Consider the following 20,032-nt stretch of genomic DNA (forward strand, 5'->3'; position numbering starts at 1 on the left):
TAAACTAAAAGTTATATACAAAATTCAACAGAATGTTTATATATATATACATTGTGCCGATTTAGTCTTCATTGACTCAGACGATTATTAAGTGCCTATAATGTGACCAACGCAGCAGGAGGTGCTGTGGCTGAAAGGGGCAAAGCATGCCTGCTAGCCTTCAAGAATGCTCAGTCTAACAGGGAGAGAGACTCACTAAACAAACCAGAGCAAGTTGTTATTCACACGTTTGTATAAATTAGTATCTGTTCTGAGTGAGTCCAACCTTTTGCTAATTTCCTGAATACCTTACCAAAACCTAGACAGAGAAGTCCGCATTCATAAGACTTCCCCTATGAATAATTTGTAAAATGGTTCACTTTGACCTAATTAACCAGGGGTGAGGGTGAGGGGGGTCGGGGGGAAGAGCAATTCTTTGGCCAAGGACTTGCATTTTGAGTTTTAACTTAAGAGTGAATGTATAATGCAAAGCGAATGGTCCGTTATAGAAATGCTGACAGACACCAACAGTGCGTTTATTGAAAATTAATGAAGTCCCTGAATTTTTATTTATAAAGTGGATATTATTGGTTTTAGATGATTTTCTGCGAGCCAATAGTCAGAATGTAATAAGATGATGCGTACAGATTACACCGATTTCCACTCTTATCCACTGCTTGCAGCCTATGTGCATTTGAACCAAAAAACATTTGATATACACTAACTATAAATTATTTCCTTGGAGATCTCTCAGGCATGAAGAAAAAGCCTCTTAAAATAAATTTAAAATATTATATGCTTGATGGTGTATAACCAAAGGTTTAATCTCACCGCCAAAGGGGGCAGTAACCATGATTTCGCAATAACCCTGCAGACAATAATCAAGCCAGCTCCTGTTGTTCGCAGAGTAAACCTTCGTAAACGCAGCATGGATAGACTGTAATTTGATATCTGTAAGATCAACAGCTCAACCTCACGACAACTCACAGTATAAGATTTTATTCACCATTCAACTGAGCGTTTTCCTCAGAAGACATGGGAAAGTGTGTTATTTAGCAAGCATTGTCCTATTAACTAAAGATTAACACGTTAAAATAGATGTGATAGATATGCTTTCTTTCTCTCTGCACTCAGAAAAAGTACAGTCCATAAAGCAAGCTCTGAGATGTAGGCAATTATATTTTTCAAACTTCAGGAAAATGTGCATATTTCCATCATTATTTTAAAACAACTGATTTCAATTATTATTCTACTGTAAAATACAAGAAATATTTCCAAATAGAGCTATTAGTCCAGCTCAAAATTTTCACATATCACTTTATAATGATATTAATAGTATTCTAACTTTAAAAAAAAAAAAGAATGGAAAAAAGAAGGCAATTAGAATAAACGTAAATGGTGACCCAACTTCAGGAAATCATGGAACACAAAATGAAAATCAGTCAACAGTGAAAGACAATATAAATTAGTAGCAAAATAATTCAAAATGGAGATCACTAAAAGAATTCAATTGTGGGATGCCAAAAAATAAAAAATAGTACACACTTTGTTTAAACACAAATAGGTGACCTCATCAGTATTTCAGAAAGGTAATAAAAGCATCTTTCACTCACCAGTGCTGGATTTTCTCTTGGCAGCTAGTGACCACCTGTCATGAAAACAGATAACTACTCATGAAAAAAAAACAGGGCTATGCACAAGCTTCAAAGTCAGTGTTATCAGAAAACTAGAACGTGGCTTTACAGATTTAATAGCATCTCAGTGTACATTTTTATTTGTCAAATGCACGGGGATGTGGATGTTAGTGTTGAAGCAGCGCACTTCATCATAACCCTCTAATGCAGGCTGATAACTGCAGAACAAATTACAGCTTTCCGATCCCTACTTTGGTACAAAACCCGCTTCATAACTATTAGATGACATATGATATAAGATAACTAGTATTTTGTACAATCTACAGACCTGTTTTCAATGTTACATGTTTTGTAGAATACACAAATGTTATAAATAACAAAAAACCAGTATAACATCCACGTTTCATCAGCTAAAAAAAAAAAATGACTGTAGTGAAAATATTTTATTTTGTCAGTATATCTCCAAATGTTTTCACCTGTAATTTTTATTCTGACGCATTAAAAATGAGTTTAGTGATATTTTTCTACTACATTTTCAAGAAGAAATACTTGGGATAAAGAGATGCTCTGAACAGCCCATTTGCTCCCCCAGTGAATTATGATAAAATTTTAAGCACTTCATAGCCAGTTTAAACTATGCTTATAGTACTAAAACAATAAAATTAAGTACACAAGTTATTTGTTTCCCTTAGAGATATTTCAGTAGATTCTCAAAATGCTCAGAAAACAAATAAGAACACTAACCAATAAGAGGAAAAATAAGAACATTTGAATGGCAATTTTTAAAATAACACTGTTTTCAAAGATTACTAATCAGGTTTTTAAACTGTCCATTAATAAAAATTTTAAACAATAATCTCAAATACTGTAGCACCATTTTAGAGACAGAGAAACTAAGGAATAAAAGCCAAAGGGCTTAATACAAGGCCACGTGCAAAAAGCCAGCAGTATTATCTGGTTTGAAACACACCGTTCTAGTTTACTGCTCTAGATACCAAGACTGTCTCTTATATATACTCAATGTTTTACCCAAAAATCACAAGATTGGGAGGGGGACTGTCACTAAATTTCTCTCTTATAACATTTAATTCCTGCAATAAATGTCCTCCTTTAGGACATTTTAAATACTAAGGCAGCAATCCTGTACCAAAACACATGCTGTAATCAGATACCCAGCCATACTACACATTAACTCAGCATACAAAATCCGTCTCAGAATGAAGATCTTGCAGCAAGTATCAATCACACAGCAACACTTAATAACAGTGGTAATATATAATAGAGTACTGGCTTTACATCTGGAAGAGACAGCCTAAAACTACATCAATCCATTTCATTGTTTCGGGTTTGGCAGTAATTATAAAATAGACAAACAGAATTAAATGTAAATTGAAAAAAAAAATCTTCATGAAATCCTTTTTTATAAAGTTCCTATTTAACACCCCCATTCAAAGATGAAACCCAAAACCAGTCAGGATGCTTTCCAATCCCAATGCATGTGTTTCCAAGCATGAAGTGAGCCAAAAGCACAAAAAGAAAAGCCCTGCAAACCATAAGAGCAGAGTGTTCATTAACCTCTACATGAGAATCCTGTCGTAGCTGCATATTAACTAGTTACATATTCATAATCATTTACATTATTTAAAGGACCTTCGATGAAATTGTCTATGCAATATCCATTAGTGACAGTGTTAAAGGTTATAGAAGATAGTCTACTTAATGTTTCCAGGAAGCCTTTTTAATTAGTAAATATGTAAATTTGGCACATATGCTTTGTATGTTTAAAAAACAAGTCCCTGGTAGAATGGCATGTATTCTTTCCATCACCCCCCAGTCTACTCTCCACTTTGTTCCAGCTATCTCCTCCCCCTTGTCCCCCACCCCTGCTTGCCCCTTCTCTTTCCAAAAATAGTCTCCCAAGAACAGATATTCAAGGATAAAACAACAAAAATCTATTTCATAATTTACGAGAGAAATTTTCACTGTCAAAATATTGCCCTTTGTTAAAATCTTTATTAGTTACATGTAGGGTTTAGAACAAGAGACTTCAGTTAGGCGCATTCAAATGTGGGCTATTTTGAGAACCAAAGAAATAAAGGAAAAGGTGAAAGAGGCAGGCGTGAAAAGACGACAGCCTTCTGAACGTGTGTCTGCAACTACCGGTACCTTTGTTTACATGATTTACAGTCCACCTACTTCCATACTTCCAAAAACACAACCCAAGCAGTTGTATTTATATTTTGAGATATGTTTAGTTTTCTTCTCTTTTACAGCAAGTTATTTTTAAAAATTAGTAAATTTCTACAACTTAGCTACCAAGGAAAGTTTTAGAAGGAAGAAAATCTTATGATTCAAACCTGAATCTTATTTTTCTGTTAAGTTAAATAATTCCAAATAATCTCATTTCCTCTGGAAATGGACTCAGATTAATTCCTTTAGATATTAAATAAAGTCACTATAACATAATGAGCCTGATTCTATAAGTAATTCTTGAAAACCAAAGCAAAACAAAAAACATTTCATTACTTTGTTGTCCTTCACAAAAGCTTTTTTTTTAAAAATAAGATAGATACCAAGTTTTGGGTTTTTTTGGTAAGTTAAACCTGCCGAAACATGCAACTATTACTCCTAAAGACAAAAAAAAAAATCTTACTGGATCCCTTTAAAAGAATTGGTTAGCAGGCTTCAACAATTAAAATAATTGACCTAGTAAATTCTTGAATATAATCGCACTTAAAGCCAGGAATTGATAAATAAGACATGTACTTAGGTACTAGCACAGCAAAACGGCCACAGTAAAGAAAAGGGGATATGGGCTGATTTACCACTTTTTAAGATACATTCTCTCATTAAGTGTCTTTACCAACAACTCAGTAGTCAATAAGTCACATGGTGCACTTTCTTCATAACTCAAAATTGCCCCTACTCTAAGAATAATAGCAACAGAGTTTTGCCAACACTTTATGTAATAAAAAGCAAGCTGTGAGCAGTTCAATAAGGTAGGCTTTAACCTCTCCTTAAAGAGAGGAAACCTGTGTTCAGAGATGAAGTAACATACACAATATTACAGAAGTGCCCAAGAACTGGTAAGAGACAAAATCAGTTTTAAAACCAGTTCTATCTTATCTCCAAACCTATATGCACTATATCGGACAGCTTCTAACCATCATGCATCTTACTGGGTAACTAAAGAAAATCAGCTGTTTCCATCTGAAGTCTTTCTTAAAACACTGCTGCTACTTCTCCACTTCCTCCATAAACCCCATCACACACAAACAAGGCTTTTCCAATAACGTCAGTAAAAGCAAATAAGCTTCAATTCACCAACAAAAATCCTTATTTCTTCCAATGCCTCATACAGCTCCTGGACCTTTCAAGTCAAGCAACTAAGTATGAACAACAAAGTTCCCAAGTCCATTGATGTGCGCGCATGCGTGTTTGGGGGGAGAGGGTAGTGGGCTAGCCCTGTAATTACTATCACATTTCATCATATTTTTAAGGCACTCATAACTAATCGAGTTAGATGTATAGGACGACAATGACAGACAGCCCACCCAACAACCTATTTTTCTTTACATCAGTGTCCAGCTAACATACATGTACATTCTCTTACAAAGGGTTAAAGTAATATTTGATACATTTTAGAATATATAAAGTATATGGAATACAGGAATAATAATCCCTTTGCTGTTTTTCCTCAGAAGTGACTTTTTAAAAATTACTTTATAAAGGAAAGAAGGAATGATTTCACATGTATTAATACCTCCATCCCCTATGTCCATTTGTGCTATTTATTTTGGAAATAGCCCACTAGGGGGCATCAGCCCATGAATTTTCCATGTTAAACACAGTGTCACGTTAAAATTGGACTGGAGTAGAACACCTAAAAGGTAAGTGTGCAAGTCTCAAATGACACGTCTCTCAAAGTGCTTCACTTCACTTCTAAAACTCTTGTCATGTATTGCAATTTCAAATTCTTCCTGTATTGGTTAGTGTATAAAGTAACAAGCTGAGGACGGTGCTCATCAGGGCTGTCTATATTTATATGGTTGCTTCTCCTGCTAGCCTATGTCTTCAAGTCAGACCGTACAACTCTGGTTTTAACGCTGCTGAGTCAAAAAGGGAAAATACCAGCGGTGACGACAGCTACTGGGCTGTCGGGAAAGTCATGACATACTTTTTCCATGTTTTTCGTTGCAAAAATGCGTCATGACTTCTCCAACAACCCAATAATTGATACTGGACATGCACTGTTTTCTGACAATTACCTAAAAGGCTAAAAATAATTTTGTAAAGGACATACTGTCAATTAATTAAATAGATATGTAGATGTTATTACCAAAGTATAAAAGAAGTATACTTGAACAAAATTAGTAAAACATTACAGGTCTTTTAAATAAACCACTTTGCAAAGAAGGAAAGAACTGACTACAGGTTTCTAACAAAAAAATCACAATCAACAGTAATAAACTGTAATACACTGAGTGTTTCTGTATAAAAATTTTATATAAATTTACTTTCTAAATATGCTGAAAAGCAAAAATACCAAAACTGCTAGCTAAAGTTAATTCCAATTATATAGAGCCGCTTATTAAAACACTTAAACGTTCTTATTCAAAACATGTGGCTAGGATGAAATCAAAATGCTCGTCTTAACCTTACTTTTATATTTAGCCCAGTTTTCTCCCACACGGGCTTCTGACACGTTTCTCATATTCAAACCCAGTCCCGTTTTACACAAACATTGGACTGTGTCTAACATGGCTGTAAAGATCCCCTCCCAAAAAAACCAACTCATTAAAGAGTAATCACAAATAATAGAGTGCATGGAGGCACAACATAGTGACACTGATGAAAGGAAAGGAAGAGAGCACCTTCCACAAGCAGCAGAGGGGAGGGTCAGGGGGGAGGCACACTGCCTTCAAAGGAGCAAGACCAAGACTTAGAGCTAGAGATAACTTCAACAAAAAATATGGAAACTGAAAACTAGAATAAAATCTTAAAGTGCCGAAAAAATAACTGAAAATCTATAATTACATACACAGAAAACAGATCTTCCAACATAAAGGAAAACTAAAAACATTTCACACAGAAACAGAATCCTGCACCAGCAGATTTTCACTGAAGGAAGTACAACAGGCAACTATGTGACATGGTGAAGGTGTCAGCAGATGCTAAGGTGTTGCTTAAGGCAATAGATAAGTGTATCAAATCAACACTGGACAGCTTCAACACACACAGTGGCATACGTCAACTACAGCTCAATAAAGCTGGGGCAGAAAGAAATGCTACAGGGCTTATTCAGAGCAATACAAATGCAGAAAGAACTGAAGAGCAACTGTACAGGTATTTTTTAAAAAGGTAAAGATAAATCAATATTGATCACAGAACGATTAATAAAATGCTGTGGTGTTCAAAATACATAGAATTAGAAGCATGGAAGCAACAATGCAAGCGGTGGGACGGATGAATGAATGCAAGTTGTGATCTCCAGGAAAAATTTCCTTAGTAGAAATCAAAAATATAGTATAAATATATAGTATACTTAGTGCTAACAAATATATAAAGTATAGTGCTAAAGTACCACAGTAAAAAAGAATGTATCATGAACAAATTAATAAGAGGGGCGAAAATACAATAAGGTGTGTTTGATTAAGTCAAAGGAAGAACCCCCCCCCAAAAAAAAAACAGAGAAAAAAAGAACATAAAGGTAGGTCAAATAGACCCACAATGAGGTATCATTTCATACCCATTAGAACGGCTATTTAAGAAAATATATTAACAAGTGTTGTTGAGGATGTGGAAAAATTTGAACTCTTATACACTGTTGTGAAATGTAAAATGGTGTGTCCATTGTGAAAACAGTATGGTGGTTCCTCCAAACTTAAACACAGAATTCCCATATGACCCGGCAATTCTACTTCTGGGTATATATCCAAAAGAACTGAAAGCATTTCACAGCAGCATTATTCATAGGCAAAAGGTGAAAGTAACCCATCCATGTCCATCAATGGATGAACGAATAACAATATGGGGTATATACATACTATGGAGAGGAAATTCTGATATATTCTATAATATGAATAAACTTTGAAGACATTATACTAAGTGAAATAAGCCAATCACAAAAGGACAAATACTGTATGAAGCCACTTATATGAGATATCTAGAGTAGTCAAATTCAGAGACAGAAAGTACAATGGTTCTTCCTGAGGTGGGGGAGGCGGAGGGGGACTGAGTGTTTAATGGGTAGTTTCAGTTTTGCAAGATAAAAAGAAACTTCTGGAGATGGATAGTGGTGACGGTTGTATAACAATGTGAATGTACTTAATGCCACTGAAATATACAATTCAAAATGATTAAAATGATAAATATTATGTTTTTCATATTGTATTATAATTTTTAAAATAAAAAGTAAAGAATCAAGTAGAAAGGTGATAGAGTGAAACTAAATATATCCATAATTCCATTATACAGAAATAGACTAAATATCCTAGATAAAAGAAACAGTTGTCCAGACTGAATTTTTAAAACCATAACTATATGCTGTTTCTAAGAGACACATTTTGAACAGAAATAGATTGACGCTAAAAGATAGAAAAAGATATATCATGAAAAGACGCAAAAAAAAATAATACGCTGATATAATCATATTATTATTTGACAAGGGAGACCTGAAGGCAAGATGCATCACTAGAGATAAAAAAATTTTCAGACTGATAAAAATGCCAATTGACCTTTTGCAGTCTTAAATTTATATGCAACGAATGACATAACTTCAAAATGTATAAAGGTTAAAAAAAGAGGAAAAAGATAAATACACACCATCATGGAGATTCTAAATCTCTTCATAACTGGTAGAATTAGCAAACAAACAAACAAAAATCAACAAGGATATAAGATACTTCAATACCACACATTCAATCAACTTGTGCTAACAAACATATGGAACTCAAAAGCTGCAGAATTTATATTCTTTCCAAGTAAATTATGGAACATTGACCAAAATAGATCTTATACTAGGCCATAAGGCAAGTCTTAAATTTGTTTTGCAAAATGTGTTCTCTGACCAGAATAGAATTAAATATGACAATAGAAAAGCAGAAAATACGCAATGTCTGCAAATTAAGGAACATATGTCTAAATAACTGTGGGTCAATAAACAAATCACAACAGAAATTAGAAAGTATTTTAAATGATTAATAAAAATAACATATAAAATGTGTGGGGTACCTAAGGTAATGATTAAAGAAAATGTAAAACTCAAAATATATATGTTATAAAGAATGGTAAAAATCAGCGGCTTTTTCTTCTCTAGTAGCTTTCATCTCAAGAAGCTAGAAAAAATAATAATAATCACAGCCAACAGGGAATTTCTTAAAGGGATAAAAAGATAAAAGCAGAAATCAAAGTAGAAAGCCACTTACAAAGAAAAATCAAAGTCAAAAATTGGTTCTTTTTTAAAAAAACATTGATAAGATTGATAAACCCATAGGAAAACAGTAATTAAGGGGGAAAAACACATACAAATTGCAAATAACGGACATTAAAAGGAGGTCATCACTATCAAACCTACAGATACTAAAAAGATAAGGAGATGGTATGAATAACTCAAGGCCAAAAAATTTGAAAACTTAAGATTAAAAATGAAAATTCCTTGAAAAGCACATTTCCAAAACTGACACAAATAGAAATAGAAAACCTAAACAGTCCTTTAACTGACAAAGAAATTGAGTCCACATTTTTAAATACCCAAGGAAAATACTAGGCCCAGACAGCTTCACTGATGAATTATTCCAGACATTTAAGTTAGAAACAATACCAACAGCATACAAATGTTTTCATAAAATACACAAAAATGAGAGTAGTTTTATGAGGTCAGCATAACGCTGAAACCAAGACTTAAGAAGGGCATTACAAGGAAAGAAAAACAGACCAATATCCCTCATGAAACTGTCGACCCCGAAAATTAATGTGCCTGTTAAGAAGGACTCCGGGGGGCCAGCCGAGTGGCTCAGTTGGTTGAGAGTTGGCTTGGGAGCGCCAGCTCTGAGCAGCGGGGTCGCCAGTTCGGATCCCATATGTGGGCCAGTGACACTGCACCCTCTACAGCTAAGATGGTGAACAACAGCTTGACCTGGAGATGGGCTGCTGTGAGTCGCCGGCAACGGCGTGGGCTGCAGTGGGCTGCCGTGAGCTACCGTGAGCGGCCAGCAGCCAGCGTGAGCCACCAGCAGCCTCAAGAGCTGCCATGAGCTGCTGTGAGCGGCCATCCAACAGCAGGCAACCGACTGCCTCATCTGGGAAGAGCAAAACGATCATGGTACCAACATGGACCAGTGAAGCGACGTCCTCCACAACTAGACTTAAGAACCAAAGGACAGCAGCTTGTCTGTTCCCCTCCCCCAATTCACCAATAAAATCTTTAAAAAAAGAAGGATTCCGGGTGGCTAACTGGGCTCAAATTTATAAACAGTCTAGTAGTAATTGCTAAACAGCAGCCCCTCATGCTCTCTGCACTTCAGGGAAAATCCGCACTGGGCTACCTACCTCCTGCACTGTGATCCTACCACCTGAGCAAACCCTTATAAAGAAGCTCCTAGGCTTGAAAATCAACCAATGAACTGAAGAGCTGCTCAGGCCAACTGGGGCTGTGCAGCTATATGCTCATGTGTACCTTCACCAACCAATCACAGCGACTCCATGCTATTTGGACCAATCAAACTGTGACGATTTGGAGTCTTCATTTGCATAGAAATGGGCCAATCAGGGACTGGGGGACAGGCATTCTTCTCTATATAAGCCAGCTTCACCTCTGCTTCAACAGAGCTCACTTTAATATGAAATTTAGTATGGCAATATATAAAAAGGTAAACACATCATAAGCAAGGGGGCTTTCTCCAGGAATGCAATGGGGTACAGTATTTTAAAAAAACTAATTAATTCACCACATTAATACCTCAATACACATAGAAAAAGCGTTTGAGAAAATTCAACACCCATTCATGATAAAAGTAGCAAACTAGGAATAAGACAACAGTTCCTTATTTTCGTAAAGAGTACCAAAAGCCTACAATAAACATCATTTGTAATGGGGAAATATTTAAAGCTGCTCCTGTGATATGCAGACCTGGATACGGAAGCTTACTATCGCGAGATTTTATTCAAGACTGTGCTAAAGGTCCAAGGTCATTAAATAAGGCAAAAATAATAAAAGTCTTAAGAACTGGAAAGAATAAAACTATTACTCAGACAACATGACTGTACATATCTATACACATACTATCAGTATATACAGACCAGCAATTTGAATTCAAGTAAATTTAACAGTCAATACGCAAAAATCAAGTATGTATATGTCTACATACCAGCAAAAGATAAAACAGCAAATAAATTATAAAATGCAATAAAAATAAATATATAGGGATAAATCTAAAACACGTGCAAGATGTATATGCTTTAAAAAGCCAATATAAAAAGAAGTTATGAAAAAACTGAATAAATAGATGATATATCATGTTGATGGATTAGAAAATTTAACATTGTAAATATGTCAATTTTCCCCAAACTGATCTTTAGATTCAATGCACTCCAAGCAAAACCCCAGCAGGTTATTTGTGAGTATTGAAAAAGCTGATTCTAAAATATTCATGAATAAGCAAAGGGTCAAGAACAGTCAAGGCATCTTGACAAAGAATAAAGCTAGAGGAATTTTACTACTAAATATCAAAACCTCACGAGAAAATGTGGTACTGGTACAAGTATAGGCAAATAACCCACCAAAACAGAAGAGAAACAGAACTACACATAAAAGATCACACAACTTATAAAAAAGACATACTACACATGGAATTAGAGATATGCCTTAGGAGTAAGGGTTGCATGCTAGGAATAGGAGCAAAATTCAACAGACCAGCCCTAACAAAATCCAAAACAACTCTCACCTGAGTTACGCTGATCCACTGGTACCCTAAATGCTAAAAGAAAACTTAGCCCCTCTTTGAACAAAGGTAACATCATCTAGAGTCTCTACCATTTTTTGTTACAATGTCTGGCATCTAATAAAAAATTACAAAACAGTCTGTGAAAGCAAAAGCAGCTGATGACAAACCGAGAAAACAAAAACAAAAACAGACTCTTATTTGATTTATACACCTGCAGATAGTTTATGATTAATACATTCATGAAAATAGAGGAAAGGTTAGAGGTGTCAATAGAGGGTCAGAATCCATTTAAAATGTCAAACCATAAATTCTAAAAATAAAACATAATAATCAAAGATTAAGCATTTAGCAGATGGGTTACTAGTAGACTAGATAGACGAACCAAGGATTAGTGAACAGGAATACAGGTCAATAGAAGGTATCCAAATTGGCATACAGGGTAAAAGAAGGCTAGAAAATACAGGAAAGAGATATGAGACAGTAAAAATATCTAATACATGTACATTCAGAGTACCAAAAAAAGAGAAGAGAGACAATGACCCAAAGCCAATATTTGAAGAGTGGATAAGAATTTTCTAAACTGACAAAAATCATTAGTAACAGATTCAAGAAACTCTACATATTCAAAGCAGGCTAAACACAAACAAAACCTCATCTGTGCACATGATAATCAATTGCCTAAAAAATAAAGATGAAGAGAAACATCCAAAAGCAGACAGAGTAGGAAATATATTCAAATTCTTCAGGGAAGAGAACAAAAGAATGATGGGCAGCTAACAGAAATGAAGAAGTCAAAGATAATGGAATGGCATCTTTAAAATGCTGGGAAATAAAAACTACCAGCTTACAATAGATAAACATTAATGTTTAAAATAATAATCCTAGTGTTTTGGGGGTTAAAAACACATGTAGAGGTAAAATATACAATAGCACAAATGAAGGAGGGTTGGTTAATGAAATTAAACTAGCAAACCATGATTTGAATAATTTTGTCAGTGACAAAATTTCAGAAAAGCAGTGAATAATTTCCCACTAATTTAAGGTAGACTGTAATAAGAAAAGAATACATATTGTAATCTCTAAGGTAATAACTAAAAGGAAAATAAAAACCATATAACTATATTGCTGAGAGCTTAAAATAGAATATAAAGTATTTTATTAACAAAAGAAAAATAAAGAAATAAAAACAAATTTGACAAGTGGGAGATATATGACAAGATGGGTAGAGTTAAATCTCAACTAAGTAATGGATGAGAAAATTTAAAGACCTAAACAAATAGAACATGTTCACAGATTAAAACTGCAAAAATAAAAGCACAGTGAGTTAACATCAGAACGCAAACAATTAAAAGTAACATTTAACTGAAAAATCTGACACATTATTTTTCAAGTAGGAGCCTAAATGAGATAAACTAGTGATCCCTTAGGATAGAAGGTATGTATCAGACAGAAAGAATTGACAAAGTTTAATAAATCAGTGGTATGAGGAGGTGATTCAGGACAGACGGAAAACATTCCAGTTTGAATAGAGTTGCCCAGTATCAGGATGAGGATGTATAACACATAGATTGGGGACAAAGATGATCACTTCACTTTTAGTAAATGAGACTGAACTGCTTGTGGGCCACCCCAGCAAAGGTGCCCGCCCAATAGGCAACATGTCTGGGCTTTGGGCAAGAGCAGAGATAGGAGAGAGAGGACATGAAGAGTGAAAAACAGACGACAGTCAAAAATGGCAGGTATAGAGATTACCAACATGGAAGGATTAGATGAAGGAACTCAAGAGATTAAGTGGGAATAGAGAGACAGGTAGGAGAACCAGGAAAAAGCACAGGCACAAAAGTTCCTGCGGTACAGAGAGTTTCAGGAGTTTACCAGGGAGCAATTAAGTTTCAAATGAAGCACGGGGTCAAGTAAGGCCAGAGCTGAGAGAGGGCGCAGAGTTCGGCAAGTGAAATGGAATAAAACTTCAGCTAGACTAACTGCAGTGAAAATATGGAGGCAGAAACTAGCTTACAGTAGAGGTTGAGAAACAAATGAAAAGCAAATGAGAGCGAGCAATTATCACACAGTATTATGTTTACTGTTAACATGTTTCCTTACAAATCTATAAGTCCCTTCAGGCAGAAAAGATACCCTGTGTATCACAGTCTACAACTTAGGACAGTGCCTGGCATGTAACCAACTCAGTGCTGTCTTTTTGTTCTTTGGAAAAAGCACTCATTTACAATAACTTTAATGTTATTCCATTTATAAAATCAAGAAATTAAAGGATTAGGAACAAACAAGCCCAGATTAACTGGGATAATTTTTGCTATACTATATTAGGATCTCTTTAAAAACAAGCAAACATAGTCTTTTCAGCAGCAACATATTTAGGACATTCTGCCTCCCTGCCCCAAAGCTATGGCATTATCTTAAGTTACAGTGAATAAGTGAGGAGTAGCCAGAAATGAACCTGGAAAGAGACAAGTTAGACAATACAAGGGTCTTAAATCACATTTTAATGACCCTGAATTTTATACTAAGTACAATGGGAAGCCACCAAAGAATTATGAGAGTGACAAAATGACATAATTAGACTTACATTGTTTAAAAAAAAACAACAACACAGCTCTGGAAAATAGGTAGAAGGGAAGCAAGAGTGGAACCACCAAGAACAGCCAGGAATCACTGCCTCCAGTTAAGAAATGATAACTTGAAAACGTCAGCGGAGATCTCAAAAAATAGCAATTCAAGCAACTCAATACACTGCTGTCTAGCCTTTGAACATCTTGTTCTTCTAGCCTCTTACCTCTTTATTTATCAATTTATTTATTGTAAATTAAATTGAGAGTTACTGTTCTTTGAGAAAGTAATCATAAATATGGTTTATAAAGCTAAACCAATTCACCCTTTGGCCCAGGAATCCCACCTCTAGGACTTCACCTGAAGTCACTTCACAAATGAGAAACAACCTATGCAGAGCGACTCACTAAAGCATTATTTGTATGTTCAAGAGACTGAAAACCACCAAGTGCCCATCAGTAAGATGCCAGCTGAATATCCAGTAACATGCCCACACAATGGAGTGCTATGCAACTGCACGATATGAGGAAGCTCCCTGAACCCGAGTAATTCCCCAGTGAACCACTTAATGAGAAAAACAAGGGGCAAGATATAGTATGCTATCTTTTGTGGAAGAAGGTGGGCGGGGGATAAGGCAGCATATTTTAGTACTTATTTTTAAAGAAGAAACACAGGAAGCATAAACTAGAAATTAATGAAAATGGCTATCGATGGAGGGGGGCAGGGATAGGAATGAATACCTCAGTAGCCTTTTGATATGGGGGGGGGCAAAAAATGTATACACATGACTTGCATTCATCTTTTGTTATCGCTATATATTGAGTATTACAATTTTAATACAGTTATTTTCATATCTTAAATTGTGTATACATTTTTTGGCACCCTCTGTAGTTGTGATTTTAACCATGTAAATTGTTTTATGTATTCAAAAACTAAAATTAAGTCAAACTGATTTTAAAAAGCAAACGCTAAAACTGAATGCAAATAGAATCTGTGTATCAAATCTAAAATATAACTGCAGAGGAAAAAAAAAATCTAGTAGTTCAAGTAGCTTTTGCGATCAGTACCCTAACTGCATACCCCAAGGGGGTTAACTGTAAGAACAAATGAAAGTGCAAAGAAATCTTGGAACTTTGCTTCATAGGCTTGCTATTGGCAGTGGTATTCATGTAGTAACTCTGGAACTATTTTGTGGATAATGTAGGACAGAGCCAATGAATCAATATAGATGTTGAGAACCAATGTTTTCACTATAGAAGAAGGGAGATTCAAATGTAGACTGGGGGGAAGGTAAGGAAGAACACTGTGGTGATGGATCTGAATGCAAAATATCCGAATCCACTGAACCCAATCTGAGTTTTTTAATTTCTTTTTTGAGCTGTTCTAGCTATTTGCAAAGACTGACATTTCAAGACTTCTTTTTTAGATGTCTTGCAAAGAATAAGGAGAAAATTCACTTATTAAAAAAAGAATAAAGTTCATTTTATCAAGTTAATTACTATATGAGCACAGTAAACCTTTCTGTAAGTCTAAGAGTATAGGAATCCTAATGATTATATTTTTCCTACTTCTTGTTATTTCATCATCCCAGTAATTTCATGATTACTCTCTATTATTCCTAACTGCTTAAAAAAAAAAAACTAATAAGAAACAGAAGAATCATGGAATCACCTAGGACAATACAACCATTAGTGAAAAATCATCCTTCTGTTTTCCTACTGTATTGCCCAAGGCACTGCGTCATCTTTCAAAAATGTATAAAAGCCTGGAGACACCATCTTTATAGTCTGTTTTCAGCTTTAAACACAGTTGACAATTCAGAAATTGTCAATTTCTGCCCATAATAGCAAGAAAAAGAAAAATGACAGAGGAAGACACTTTGAAATTATTAAACAAGTGAGAATATACATGTTGACCCCCACTGGCCAGTAGAATTTTCTTTGATGATGAAAATCTCCAAATCAACGCAGTCCAATGCAAGAGCCAACAGCCACATGTGGCTACTGAGTACTTGAAATATGCAAAAAGAAAATTTTAATTTTAATTAATTTTATTTAATTTTAATTTTAAATTTAATAGCCACAGGTGGTTAGACTAGCCACCATATTGGATAGCAAATGGGAAAGGGCTGGAAGGCAGCTCAGAGAGCATCAGGCGCTGGAGGAGACAGAAAAGCCTCCAAGCCAAGTACTTTCACCTTTCACTTTGGGAACTGGTGCAGGACAGTCTCACTGCCAGTTCAGAGGCTTCATAGGGGGGAGGGGGGTATAAAAAGACGCTACCCCAGGGTGGCGGAGAGGGGACTAATAGAAAACTTCAGGCGGGGGAGGAACAACAACAAAAATCTATTAATGTATCAAATATTACATTACAAAAGCCTATGCTTTTCAAGGTTATAAAAAATATTCCTCCCCGACAGAGTTCCAACAAAAGAGAAACCGAAACAGTAAAAAGGCAGGTTGCTGCTCATCACCAAGTAATGGGGGCTCCGGCAACTTCGCTTTCAATTTAGTAACAAAAGATTTCAATTAGATGGGCCATCTTAAATCTTTCAATAGATGTTCCAAACTCCTAGGAGATATTAATGGGATAAAATCTTTTTTAAACCACCCAGTATCTTAATTTTGACTAATTTTCAGTATAAGGTTAAGTATTAATTTTAGGTGTTTTTAAGTATAAGGTTAAGTATAAGTATAAGGTTAAGTATAATTAATCTTAGGTATTTTTAGGTATAAGGTTAAGTATAAAAGTAAGGTCAAGTATACTTGATTTTAGGTTATTTTTAATTATAGGGTTAAGTTTAATTAACATTAGGTAAGGTTAAGTATAAGGTAGTCAATTTTAAGGTTCATGAACTTTGTTTAACTGTAGGTATTTTTAAGTATAAGTAACTTTAATTAACTTTAGGTATTCTTAAGTATATCAATTATAAGTATATTTTTTACTTTGGGGGTCAGTCACACATACGGAGTAGTCTCGTTGGCGAGGGGGACGCCTTTCATCCTTCCAGACCAACTCCACAAAATTATTCTCAACATCATGGACATTAAAATGTTCTCGCTCCAAAATTCACCAGTATAATTTATTTAATCATTCTCTTATATTCAATCATACAAACATGGCTATACTAACATAAAACATGTACCCATCAATCCCTAACAAATCAATTAATAAAACAAAAAGGGTGAGACTATAGGTATTCCTTGGGTACCAAGGATACCAACCTTAACTAAATTCATTTTTTGAATTTTTAAAATTTCAGATTTTCACAGTTTTTAAACTTCTTTACAACGTCTTTACAATGGACAATTTTATCTAACAAGGACTAGATTCGGTCCTTGTGTGGGGGGAGAAATGTCTATATTTTTTCCTAGGGACGCAGGATGAGGGAGAGAAAGACATACTCACAACAGGTAAGTATGTCTCTAATATCATCCTAATTGGAAATTGCAAAGTCGTAGGAGAATTTTAAATATAAGGATTCTTATCACAATTGGCAGTTTTACCAATTGTAGAGGGCATAGTATTTTAGTCCCCTGTCAATCACTATTGAGGGACCCAGGATTGCAGGTCCTGGGATACAAGCCTTCATAGTAATAAAAAATAAAAAATAGGTTAGGATTCATAATAATATTTTAAAGCTTCACAACAGTTATATCATTCATAGCTTAAAATCATTGCTACTACAATCACTACAACAGTCTCCCATTATAATACTATAAAAAGCTTTAAAGTAACAGTCTTTAACATTTCATGTTCATATCCAAAAGAGGTGGATACAAAAAGAAATTAAGAATCAATGTCTTAGAGATCATAGTTGGAAAAATAGGAGTTAAGGTCGAGATCATACGCCACCAACTTACCTACAGGTATCATATAGGAAAATAAATAATACATAATACAAATAAATAGCAATCACCTTCAGGGCACTTGGCGGAGTATAGATTTCAGCTTTGGGACTTATTGGTCCAAAATTTGGCACAAAATGTAATATTACACCTCAAGAACTTGGATCCTGCTAGAAAATTATGGTTCTTTTGCTACTAATCTTGTGCTTATGTTCAGTCCACGAAACAGTCATCAAAGCCCGTCATCAGGCTCTCAGTAAGGAGCTCATCGCACATGGCTGTGGATGGGGGTCGATAATCATCGACTCCTGTGCTAATTGTCTCCATGTTGTTCACCCTCTAGTTTATATCTTTTGTGTCCAATGCTTATGCTCCACCTCCACCCCCAGGTTTAGCCCCGCGAGGCTTGGCCCCGCAGAACGGCTGATTAGCCAAGGACGGGTAAGTTCCCTGGGAGAGGGACAACCTAAAACAGACACAGCTGCAGAGGGCCTGCTGTAAGATGGCTGGTGAGTCAATGACGGGTAAGGTCCCTCGAGGAGGGACAACCTAAGACAGGCACAGCTGCCGTGGGGGCCAACCACCGCCTCTTAAATCAGAGGTTTGCTTTAAAACATAAAAAATGGGGAGATGTAGAGAGCCAGAGGTCTGCAGTAAGGGTTAATCCTGACAGCTGGCAAGCTGACAGGCTCTCAGGCCCGGGTGAGCAGCGTGGAAAGGTTGCCGGATAGGTCTCATCTCCACTGTGCAGCTGAAGAAAGAACAGCCAACGTCACAGACAACCTTGAAAGTTACAGAGTGCAAGGCCATCCTGTTAACAGTTTCTACTTGCTGTGTTCTGTCTCACTTCGGGGCGATTGCTCCCAAAACCCCCTACCTAAGGAAAGCTACTTTTGCTATAAAAGCTGTGTACAAACAATAAACGAGGCCACTCTCTGCCATCAGCACTGAACGGACCTCCTGTCCCCAGCTTTCGTCTCTCTCTTTTCTAGTCTCCTACCCAATCCTCTCAGGTACCCTTTCGGTAAGCTCCTGGCTGACGAGTCGGAAGCGCTTGGTTGGTGCGTGGGTCGCGACATCACGGGAGGGGAAAATGGGAAAGCCACTTCTTAATGGTTACAGACTTTCTGTTTGGGATGAAAAAGTTTCTGAAACAGTGGTGATGGTTGCATAACAGTAAATGTAATTAATTCCACTTAAAAATGGTTAAAATGGAAAATTTTATTTTATAAATATATTATCACAATAAATAAGATTGCTGGAACAAAAGCTCTCTAAATTCTATTGCTTTTTCCATTCCTAGAAGTTTTTAAGTTTCTTCAAGTCAGAGGTTGGGAGTGGGGGGGAAGACCCTGACAGGTTGAAATGAGTTTTGACAGTAGGAATTATGAAATGGGCTTATCTTTGTACTTCCCTAAGTCCTAGCACAAACCATGCCAACTGGGCAGAGAACTATACACATCTGAATACAGTAGATGTTGAATAAAGGTTGACGACTGACTTGAATGAGGGGGGAAAGTATCAATGAATGAATAACATACTTCTAAGAACAAAAAGGAACTAGGGTATTCCCATCCAGTCAGTCATTCAACCAGCCCTGCATTTTGTAAGAGCCCACGCCAAGAGCCTAGATTGCCCCGTCCTCCTGGAAGGACATGTGGCAGTAGTACCCTCACATCTGTTACAATCTTTGTGCACAAAATTTACTCAATACAAAGAGAACTGCTATGTTTACATTCTTAGTAAAATATCCAATAAAGTTGTTTTCACTATCCCTCATTCTTCTGTAAATTATTTGTAAAAATTACTTAAAAAGTAAAAGGACCCCTTGGAGTCGGATGGTAAGTGGTGGTGACTATTTCTCCTGGTTACTGAAGTTAATGTATCTCCTCAGCACTGTCCACTGAAAGGGCCTTGATGCAATACCATCCCAGTAACAATGGGTCCAGATCCTCCTTTCTGAGCATTTCTCATTAAAAAGAACCAGGACTCCCTGAAGAAACAGTCAATTTCAGGACTAAGGCAAGAAAACTAGCACAAGGTAAGCCAGGGACACCTT

General features: G+C 35.9%; 1 protein-coding gene across 1 annotated transcript in view; it reads right to left on the minus strand.

Annotated features, from left to right (window-relative positions):
* Positions 1-20,032, minus strand: part of URI1 (URI1 prefoldin like chaperone) — a 64,650-nt gene that overhangs the window by 35,686 nt on the left and 8,932 nt on the right. The window contains exon 2 of the mRNA XM_019642744.1: positions 1,593-1,627. Coding sequence (XP_019498289.1) covers positions 1,593-1,627 — 35 coding nt within the window. The remainder of the gene's footprint in view (positions 1-1,592; positions 1,628-20,032) is intronic.

The sequence above is a fragment of the Hipposideros armiger genome, unplaced genomic scaffold, assembly GCF_001890085.2.
Source record: "Hipposideros armiger isolate ML-2016 unplaced genomic scaffold, ASM189008v1 scaffold_4, whole genome shotgun sequence".
Taxonomy (NCBI): domain Eukaryota; kingdom Metazoa; phylum Chordata; class Mammalia; order Chiroptera; family Hipposideridae; genus Hipposideros; species Hipposideros armiger.